Source organism: Colobus angolensis, unplaced genomic scaffold (genome assembly GCF_000951035.1).
Source record: "Colobus angolensis palliatus isolate OR3802 unplaced genomic scaffold, Cang.pa_1.0 Scaffold560, whole genome shotgun sequence".
Lineage (NCBI taxonomy): Eukaryota > Metazoa > Chordata > Mammalia > Primates > Cercopithecidae > Colobus > Colobus angolensis.
Window position 1 is genome coordinate 175565 of NW_012119155.1, and position 10901 is coordinate 186465.

Below are 10901 nucleotides of genomic sequence, written 5' to 3' on the forward strand. Positions count from 1 at the left end.
ATGGTTTCGATCTCCTGACCTCGTGATCCGCCCGTCTCGGCCTCCCAAAGTGCTGGGATTACAGGCTTGAGCCACCGCGCCCGGCCAAGAGGAGAATTTTTAAAAGGATCTTTGAAGCTGGAATTGACAGCTTTCCTGAGTAATGGGATGTGAGGGAGCAAGAGAGTTGAGGTTGCCGTTGTGATTTCTTGAATGAGCTATATGGGAATGAAGTGAAGGCATCTTACCTATATAGGCTGTCCAGGCAAAGGAGGGATTCCGGAGTGAGCAAGGTGCCTATGCGCCACCCGGGTGGAGCTGTTATCTGTATTACCTCAGAGTAACCAGCAAATGGCTTCCAGGTACGGATGCCACTCATGCGGAGCACATCGAGACCATCAAAGCCCGGATGTACGTGGGACTCACCCCAGACAAGCGGTTCCTCCCTGGGCACCTGGGCATGGGACTCGTGGAAGGTAAGGGAGCTCAGAGCTTGCAGTGGGTAGTGGGTTGTGTCGCCCAAGTCCCTGAGGGTCTCAGGTGGGCCCTCACTGAGCTCGACTCTTTCCGTGCAGGTTATGATTCCATGGGCTATGAAATGTCTAAGCCTGACCTACGGGCTGAGCTGGAAGCTGATCTGAAGCTGATCTGTGATGGCAAGAAGGACAAATTTGTGGTTCTAAGGCAGCAAGTGCAGAAATACAAGCAGGTTTTCATCGAAGCAGTGGCTAAAGCAAAGAAGTGAGTCCTTAAAAGAAACAGAGATAGGGTCTTACTATGTTGCCCAGGCTGGTCTTGAACTCCTGGCCTCAAGAGATCTTCCCACCTCAGCCTCCCAAAGTGCAGGGATTACAGGCGTGAGCCACTGCATCTGGGCCAGTCAGAGTTCTTAACCCTGCCAGATTCATCCTCACCACTGGCCTCCTGGCCTAGGGGTTCTCCACATACCCCTTTCTTTGGGCTTTCTTCTCCGGTTCCTTTACAACTCTTTGTAGAGCTTTATCATTATAGAAACAGTAATCTTAACAGTCTCCTCCAGTTATTCTGAACTATTGACTTTAGAAATACCATTCTCTTGATTTTAATTATCTTTTTTTTTTTTTTCCTGCTTTCATTACATGACAAATTAATTATCTTGAGTTAGGCAACAAAGTCTTTTAAATCAGTAAACCCAAGTGCTGGAGTGTGATCCATTTATTTTCTGGAGCATTTAGAGGTGGATATTTAGCAAGCAGCATGTATGTATTTTGTTAGAAATGATATGTTTTCTACCTATGATACTATGATTATAATAAGATACATATATTTGGACGTCATTTTCTGATACTCTTGGAATTTTTTAAGTGCTGTGTCTGTTGTATACGAATGAGATGACTAGTGGCTGAGGGCTCCTAGGTAGCCTCGGGATTGGTCTGGCTGTCAGAGAACCAACCCTGTGATTAGAAGGTTGGTACTTTGAGTCCCACCCCTACCTCAGGAAGAGCAGAGGGGCTGGAGATTGAGTTGATCACACGTGGCCAGTGATTTGTCAATCATACCTAAGTAATAAATCCTCCATAAAATCCCCAAACAAGGGCCGGGCACGGTGGCTCATGCCTGTAATCCCAGCACTTTGGGAGGCCGAGGCAGGCAGATCACGAGGTCAGGAGTTCAAGACCAGCCTGGCCAACATAGTGAAACCCCATCTCTGCTAAAAAATATATATATATATACAAAAATTAGCCAGGCATGGTGGTGCATACCTGTAGTCCCAGCTACTCTTGAGGCTGAGGCAGAAGAATTGCTTGAACCTGGAAGGTGGAGGTTGCAGTGAGCCGAGATTACACCAGTGCAGCCCAGCTTGGGCAACAGAGTGAGACTTCAAAAAAAAAAAAAAACACCCAAACAGTTGGGTTTCGGGCACATCCAAATAGCCGAACAGGTAAAGATTCCGGGAGGGTGCGTGTTTGGGAGAGGGCATGGAAGCTACTCCTTCCCCACATCCCTTGCTCTGTGAGCCACTCTGTTGAGTTATTCAAACCAAGGAGGGGGTCTGGGGAACCCCAGGTTACAACCAGTCAGCAGGTTACAACCAGTCAGTCAGAAGCACAGGTCACAGCGTGGGATTTGTGGCTGACATCTGAGGGGATTGGGGGAGCAGTCTTCTGGGACTGAGCCCTTAACTGTCAGATGGATCTCCAGATGCATAGTGTCAGAATTGAATTGAATTAGAGGATGTCCAACTGGTGTCTGGCGGGAGAGTTGCTTGGTGTGTGGGGAAAACTCCCACACATCTGGTGTCTGATGGGTGTTGTGAGACTGTAATAGTAAGTAACAGTTTGTTATTTCCTATTCTTCAGACTACCCCATGCTAGTTGTGAAAAGGCAGGCATGAGCTAGTTTAAACTTAATGCAGACAGACACTCCTGGAGTTTGTACAAGGACCCTGTGCAGTTTTACTTTTTTGTTTGTTTCTTTTTTTTTTTTATTTGAGACGGAGTTTCGCTCTTGTTGCCCAGGCTGGGGTGCAATGGTGTGATCTCGGCTCACCGCAACCTCTGCCTCCTGGGTTCAAGCAATTCTGCCTCAGCCTCCTGAGTAGCTTGGATTACAGGCATGCACTACCACGCCTGGCTAATTTGGTATTTTTACTAGAGATGGGGTTTCACCATGTTGGTCAGGCTGGTCTTGAACTCCCAACCTCAGGTGATCTGCCCTCCTCAATCTCCCAGAGTGCTGGGATTACAGGCGTGAGCCACCACGTCCGGCCCAGTTTTACTTTTTAATGTGGGCTGGTGACAAGCAGAAGCATCTGCCTGTATCTGGACTCTCCTCCCAGGAGTTGGTTTGACACCAGGGCCCATGGTGAGCTTAGTCTTCTCTGTTTGCCATCTGTTCTCTGCAGGAGGCCTGCGGCTCACTGACTAGCTGGTTCCCAACGTCACGCCTGTTGTGTGCACATAAGAGTGTTGTAGGTGCCTTTGCAGCGATTGCCGGCTGATGGGTGTCTGTATTTGCCTTTTCTTCAGATTGGATGAGGCCTTGGCCCAGTACTTTGGGAATGGGACAGAGTTGGCCCAGCAAGAAGAGATCTACCCAGCCATGCCAGAGCCCATCAGGAAGTGCCCACAGTGCGACAAGGACATGGTCCTCAAGACCAAGAAGAACGGCGGGTCAGTGCATCGCCTTCTGCCCCCACCTCTGCTCCCCAGCACCTGCAGTGTCAGCCACAGCTCGAAAGGCCCTGCCATTTCACTCCATGGAATGTTTCAAGGCAGGCCTGTGGTTGCCAACCTGCAGGCAAGGTGTTGACCTAGAAGCATAGCAGGATGGCATCAGGCCTTTGAGGTGTAAAGCACTATGGGAATTCAGAGCAGGTGGACAACCGAGTGATAGTGGGGTTTTTTGTCCCCTGTGGATAGGACATCATATATCCAATGTGTAACACATGGAAGAGCATGAGCTTCAGATCTAGGTAGGTCTGGGTTCAAATGCCACTTCTGCCGCATATAAGCGGTGTGGCCTGAAGCAAGTTACTTACCTGCTCTGAGCCCCAATTTCTTCTTTTGTAAAATAAGGTCAGTACTCACAAGACTGTTAAGGGTGAGGATTTGGTGAAAACGGTCAGGACTATATATATAGCACATTGCCTGATGTGTTGTAGATACTCAGCAGATACTACTCTTCTTCTCTCCTAGTTTTAGTTCTGAATGGGGCCTGAAAATCTACTTTAAATATAGTAGATACAAGTGGGCAATTTAGCCTCACATCAGGTTGTTCAAGCCAGTGGCTGGCCACTGGAGGAAGTTCACAGGGAAAGACGTGTTGGAGGGGTGGCGGCCATCATCAGGTGCCGTCCCTCACTGGCATGATGCAGGGTGGTGCTCTGTAAGCATTACCTCATCCCATTCTCATAACTACCCTGCAAGGCAGGGATTTTTATGCAGCTTAGAGGGCTGAGGTGCTTGCTTAGAGTCAAGCAGCTGTGGTGGGCAGCAAAGGCAGAGTTTGAAACCGGGTTTATACCGCCTTTCTCCATCCTGCCTGACCCACCTGGGGCTGCTGCAGTCCTTGCTGCTGAATAAGAAAGGAGGTTTCTTGACTCCTCACCTCCAGCCATCATTAACCTGGCTGGCCCAAGTGACGAGAAGGCCACCCACGCTCTCAGAAACAAGAGGTCTACGGGCCAGACCTGGAAGAAGGTGTCAGGGCTCAGGTCACTCACAGACAGAAGCCAGTGCCACTCTAGGCTTAGCCCAATGATTGAATGGGCATATATTTCAGCACTTAATAAATGACGTTGATGGGTTTTCCCTACCATCGGTAGGTTATTGGATTAGTACTCTTTGGCATATGAGGACAGAGAATAACTACTTTTGTTTTAGCTCTGAATTCTCCACTTCTCTGAATTGGAGAATTATTATTCTTTTGTTCTTCTGTTATTCTTTTGTAATGCCTCTCTGAGTTACTCCAGAAGGTCAGGAGATTATCTTGTGGGATTTGCCACTCCAGTGTTTATCTGATAATTTCTATTTCTGAGATTGTAAATTTCTTATTTAAATGATTGGAGTTCAGGGCTTTTTTTTCTTCATAGTGTACCCAGGCAGACTCATGAGGAATTTGTAAATCACATGCATATTGGCTAGTCAAACCCTAACGTTTCATGACTGCAAGGTGTTGAAAAACATTGGCCAGGAGAGACAGGGATGGGATGGATTGGGTAGTGGGTGGGGTGTAGATGTTGCGGGTGAGGCTCTGTCACAAACAGATGGGTTTCCATTCCTGGCTCCCGTCTCCACACGCATTCGTGTCTCTGGGCAGATTTCCAGCCCACTTCAAGCCACCGTTTACTCACATGCAAACTGAGGGGCTCCCTGACACTGCCCAGACTTGGCACGAGGCAGAAAGGCAAGAATGTGTGAGTGCATAGCACAGAGCCCCTGGCGTCACCTTGGTTGGTTGTTGGTTTTCTAAACATAAAGCAGGGTCAGCAATAGCTACTTTGTGCTTTTGGGATGTGAGAAGGCTCATTTTCCCCAATCAATGCGAGTGCTTGTGTATCCAGTTAAGTGTCGTCCAGAAAAGGGAATGTTGTCCTCGGTCAGCTGAGAAAAGGCTGCTTCAGCTGATGGCCAACAGCTGAGAGCGTCCCCTGCACTCCTACCATCTGACATGGCACCTTGTCCCCAGGTTCTACCTCAGCTGCATTGGTTTCCCGGAGTGTCGCTCAGCTGTGTGGCTTCCTGACTCGGTGCTAGAGGCCAGCAGGGACAGCAGTGTGTGTCCAGTTTGTCAGCCACATCCTGTGTACAGGTGAGCTGGGCGCTCGAGTCAGGTGCCTCCTCTGGAGTGTATACACCACGGCGCCCATCTTTCCCTTGCTCCTGTCAGAACCCAGAGAGGAGTGTCGGGGATTCCACTCAGGCCCTGCAGGGGTGTAGCTGTGTTCTGCAGCAGCCAGGTTAGCAGGCCTGATCCGGTTCTGTTGTGTTCCACGCTGTCACTGCTTTGGCAGGTATGACCCTGTTTGGAGTAGGCCATGGGCAAAGAACCATGAAGGCCTCTTTCCCTACCCTCTCCATATAGATCATTGCTACACAAGGCTTAGGAAATTATTTGCATATTAAAGACAACATCCAAGCTTGGGCTACATAGGAAGACCCCATCTCTAAAAAGAAAAAAATTTTTTTTTTTTTTTTTAAGACAGAGTCTTGCTGGGTTGCCCAGGCTGGAGTGCAGTGGTGCAATCTTGGCTCACTGCAACTTCCGCCTTCTGGGTTCAAGCGATTCTTCTGCCTCAGTGTCCTGAGTAGGTGGGATTACAGGCATGTACCACTATCCCTGGCTACTTTCTATATTTTTAGTAGAGACAGGATTTCACTGTGTTGGCCAGGCTGGTCTCGAACTCCTGGCCTCAAGTGATCCACTCACCTCGGCCTCCCAAAATGCTGGGATTATAGGTATAAGCCACTGCGCCTGGCCAAAAAATTTTTTTAATTAGCCAGATGTGGTGACACATGCCTATAGGCCCAGCTGCTCAGGAGGCTGAGGCAGGAGGATCGCTTGATCCCAGAGGTCTAGGCTGTGGTGAGCCATGATTTCACCACTGCTCTCCAACCTGGATGACAGCCAGACCTGTCTCTAGAAATAAATGAATAGCCTGGGCGCGGTGGCTCCGGCCTGTAATCCCAGCACTTTGGGAGGCCAAGACGGGTGGATCACGAGGTCAGGAGATCAAGACCAACCTGGCTAATACGGTGAAACGCCATCTCTACTAAAAATACAAAAAGCCAGGCGTGGTGGCAGACGCCTGTAGTCTCAGCTACTCAGGAGGCTGAGACAGGAGAATGGCATGGACCCGGGAGGCAGAGCTTACAGTGAGCCGAGAACACGCCACTGCACTGCAGCCTGGGCGACAGAGCAAGACTCCGTCTCAAAAAAAAAAGAAATAAATGAATAAATAAATTACTTAAGTTCCTCTAGAAAGTGCACAGCCCTAGTACAAGACAGTGGTTCTCAAACCTCTTGGTCACCAGACCCCTAACACTCTGAAAGATCATTGAGGAGCCCAGAGAGCTTTTGTTGTTGGTGGTTTATCAGTACGTACCATATGTGAAATTAAAGTAGAAACATCTTTTAAAATATTCAATAATTGGGCCAGGCACAGTAGCTCACGCCTGTAATCCCAGCACTTTGGGAGGCTGAGGCGGGCGGATCACGAGGTCAAGAGATCAAGACCATCCTGGCCAACATGGTGAAATCCTGTCTCTACTAAAAGTACAAAAAATTAGCTGGGTGTGGTGGCGTGCGCCTGTAGTCCCAGCTACTTGGGAGGCTGAGGCAGGAGAATCGCTTGAATCCGGGAGGTGAGGGTTGCAGTGAGCCAAGATCACGCCACTGTACTCCAGCTTGGGTAACAGAGTGAGACTGTCTCAAAAAAAAAAAAAAAAATTATAATAATTTATTTCTAGTAAATGCATTGCATACTCCTGTAAATACCATGTTTTTTGGGGTAATAAAATACTTATTTTCTAAAGCAAAATAATAATGACATGAATGACATTGTTTTACATTTTGCAATTTGTATGTCTGGCTTAATAGAAGAGAGCTGGATTCCCATATCTGCTTCTGCAGTCAGTCTGCTGAGTCATTGCACGTGCTGGCACCTCTGGGAGACTCCATTGTATACACATGGAAGAATAAGAGCAAAATAGACATAACGTCTTAGAATTTTTTTTTTTTTTTTTGAGACAGTCTTGCTGTGTTGCCAGGCTGGAGTGCAGTGGCGCAATCTCAGCTCACTGCAACCTCCAACTCCCAGGTTCCAGAGGTTCTCCTGCCTCAGCCTCCTGAGTAGCTGGGACTACAGGCACGCCTAGCTAATTTTTGTATTTTTAGTAGAGATGGGGTTTCACCATGTTGGTCAGGATGGTCTCAATCTCTTGACTTCGTGATCCACCCGCCTCGGCCTCCCAAAGTGCTGGGATTATAGGCGTCAGCCACCATGCCCGGCCTTAGAATTATTATAAAAATTTTTGTGTGTGTGACAGAGTCTTCACTGTGTCACCCAGGCTGGAGTGTCGTGGCACAATCTCAGCTCACTGCAACCTCCACCTCCCAGGTTCAAGCGATTCTCCTGTCTCAGCCTCTCAAGTAGCTGGGACTACAGACACACACCAGCATGCCCGGCTAATTTTTTTTATATTTTTAGTAGAGACAGGGTTTCACCATGGTGGTCAGGCTGGTCTCGAACTCCTGACCTCAAATGATCCACCCGCCTGGCCTCCCAAAGTGCTGGGATTACAGGCATGAGCCACCATGCCTGGCCTATAAAATAGTTTTGCATTCTCCTTGAAAGGGCTCAAGCACCCTGGAACCACACTTGGAGAACTGATATAGAGGCATGGAACTTCTCAGAGGTGTTTTTATTTTAGTGAATTACTGGCATCTTAGATTTCATCTGCACTGCTTCCCACTGTCCACTCCTGTGATGACTGGCAAGGGCTTGTGGTGGGCTGACAGAGAGCCTCACAGGGGACTTGCGTGGGCTTCCTGATGCATAAGGAATGGTGGAGAGAGGCCTACGGCTAAAGCGGCCCTCAGTGGACTAAGGAGAAGCTGGCACCTGGTGGTTAATGTTTTTTCCCATCTTCTGGCCTCACTAGGTTGAAGTTAAAGTTTAAGCGCGGTAGCCTTCCCCCGACCATGCCTCTGGAGTTTGTTTGCTGCATCGGTGGATGCGACGAGACCCTGAGGGAGATCCTGGACCTGAGATTTTCACGGGGCCCCCCCAGGGCTATCCAGCCCTCTGGTCACCTGCAGGCTAGCCAGTCCGTGAACAGGATGGACAATAGCCAGCACCCCCAGCCTCCTGACAGCAGACAGACTGGGCCCTCAAAGGCTCTGGCCCGGACCCTCCCACCACCCACGGCTGCTGGTGAAAGCAATTCTGTGACCTGCAACTGTGGCCAGGAGGCTGTGCTGCTTACTGTCCGTAAGGAGGGCCCCAACCAGGGCCGGCAATTCTTTAAGTGTAACGGGGGTAGCTGCAACTTCTTCCTGTGGGCAGACAGCCCCAATCCGGGAGCAGGAGGGCCTCCTGCCTCGGCATATAGACCCCTAGGCGGCTCCCTGGGATGCCCCCCAGGCCCAGGGATCCACCTGGGTGGGTTTGGCAACCCTGGTGATGGCAGTGGTACTGGCACATCCTGCCTGTGCAGCCAGCCCACTGTCACACGGACTGTGCAGAAGGATGGGCCCAACAAGGGGCGCCAGTTCCACACGTGTGCCAAGCCGAGAGAGCAGCAGTGTGGTTTCTTCCAGTGGGTCGATGAGAACACCGCTCCAGGTGAGGCAGGGAGGGGCATGGGAATCCCTGCCTTGGGTTTTCAGGTATCTACCTCAGAGACTGGGGACAGCAGAAAGAAGGCAAGATAGGGTCATGGTGGGAATGGGAGGGGCACCTGGGCTGCCTTGCACCTCTGTTTCCTCACTTGATCACTTTCAGCAAGGTGATGATTGTACAGTCCTCATTCCAGATTAAAGGGTAGCTACCAGTAATGGTGTCATTTGCCCTATGCCTGGCACTATGCTAAGTATACTTCCTATGCATCTTCCATCCTCATCGGGTAAGCATTATGATCACAATTTTACTTATAAGTGAGAAAGGTGAGACCCAGACACATGAAGTGGGCGTTGCTCAGGGTCTCATAGCAACAGACACCAGAATGAGGACATAGGCCTTCCCAATGGCCTTGTGCCCTTGCACCTGTCGTGACCCTTGGCAGACCATGAGCATCAGCCTCATTTCTATTTTTTTTTTTTTTTTGAGACTGAGTTTTGCTCTGGTTGCCCAGGCTGGAGTGCAATGGTGCGATCTTGGCTCACTGCAACTTCTACCTCCCAGGTTCAAGTGATTCTCCTGCCTCAGCCTCCCACGTAGCTGGGATTACAGGCATGCACCACCACGCACAGCTAATTTTGTATTTTTAGTAGAGACATGGGTTTCACCATGTTGGTCAGGCTGGTCTCAAACTCCTGACCTCAGGTTATCCGCCTGCCTTCGCCTCCCAAAGTGCTGGGATTATAGGCGTGAGCCACCATGCCCAGCCCAGCCTCATTTGTTCAGATGAAGACACCAACCCCGATGATATTTAGGAACCTGCCCAGGGTGACACAGCTTGGGTCAATGTCCGGGATGTCAATGTCTGGGTGTCATGAGAAGTGGCACCTAGACATTGCATCAATTTGAGCGGTGTAGGTGGAGGCATTTTGAATGGTTCCTCCTGCTCCAGTGCACAGCAGAGCTTAATTAAGTAGCTGAGAATGACCCAAAGGCCTAGTGGGAGCTTTGGAGTTGTGCGAATCTGGTTCCAAAGCTCAGCAGTATAACCTTGAACAAATGACTTAGCCTCTCTGCCTCAAGTTTGCTCAACAAGATGGTCCCTGCCTACATTCATAGGGTTCCTGTTTTAGAAAGGAGTTTAGTCTCAGACTATGATTCTTATGCATGTATCACCAGCCCAGCATGCACAGAAAGAACCCAGAGGCTTGGTAAAAACTGTGGGACTTGGAACTGGCTACCAGTGCCAGCGGGGCCCAGAGATGGCCATTGCGATGAGAGGCCCACATTTGAAGTGAGATGCAGTCTGGCCTCTTGTCTCCCCACTTGGAAGGACATGGTATCTGACCCCCAGACTGGCTGGCTGACTGTCCTGGGTAAATGGACAGCTGGTCTGGAAAGGCCCATTGAGGGACAGGAAGGGATCCAGAGCTGGACTTTTCCTGCATGAAGGTGGGTCACAGGTTGCTGGTCACAGGCTGCTTGTCTTTCCCACCCTACCACACAGATCAGCTTGCTTGGGTTTCTGCCTCTGTAAAAAGCTCAGCACGAAGTGATGCCAGTGTCCACTCACCAAGTGAATGTGGGATGATGTCTCCAGGAGCTTAGGATTCTTGAGGGAGAGGTGTCAGGTAACATAAGGCAGCAGGCATATCGCACCTCAACCTTACAGAGTTGGACACAGTGTGAAGGGAGGCTGGCTGGTGGGGTGTACGTGGCTGTGTAAAAGTTGATTCAGCCGGCCGGGTGCGGTGGCTCACTCCAGTCATCTAAGCACTTTGGGAGGCCAAGGCAGGCAGATCATGAAGTCAGGAGATCGAGACCATCCTGGGTAACACGGTGAAATACGGTCTGTACTAAAAATACAAAAAATTAGCCAGGCGTGGTGGTGGGTCCCTGTAGCCCCAGCTAGTCGGGAGGCTGAGGCAGGACAATGGCGTGAACCCAGGAGGCGGAGCTTACAGTGAGCCGAGATTGCGCCACTGCACTCTAGCCTGGGCGACAGAGCTAGACTCCGTCTCAAAAAGAAAAAAGTTGATTCATCCATATCATCTGCTGCTACTTTTTTTTTTTTTTTTTTTTTTTTTTGAGACAGAGTCTC

At 49.7% G+C, this 10901-nt stretch overlaps 1 protein-coding gene across 3 annotated transcripts in view; it reads left to right on the top strand.

Annotated features, from left to right (window-relative positions):
- Positions 1–10901, top strand: part of TOP3A (topoisomerase (DNA) III alpha) — a 41970-nt gene that overhangs the window by 28179 nt on the left and 2890 nt on the right. For all 3 annotated transcript variants that reach the window (XM_011961635.1, XM_011961636.1, XM_011961637.1), the window contains 5 exons: positions 342–455; positions 555–720; positions 2988–3131; positions 5149–5271; positions 8124–8806. In XM_011961635.1, the coding sequence (XP_011817025.1) occupies positions 342–455; positions 555–720; positions 2988–3131; positions 5149–5271; positions 8124–8806 (1230 nt within the window). The remainder of the gene's footprint in view (positions 1–341; positions 456–554; positions 721–2987; positions 3132–5148; positions 5272–8123; positions 8807–10901) is intronic.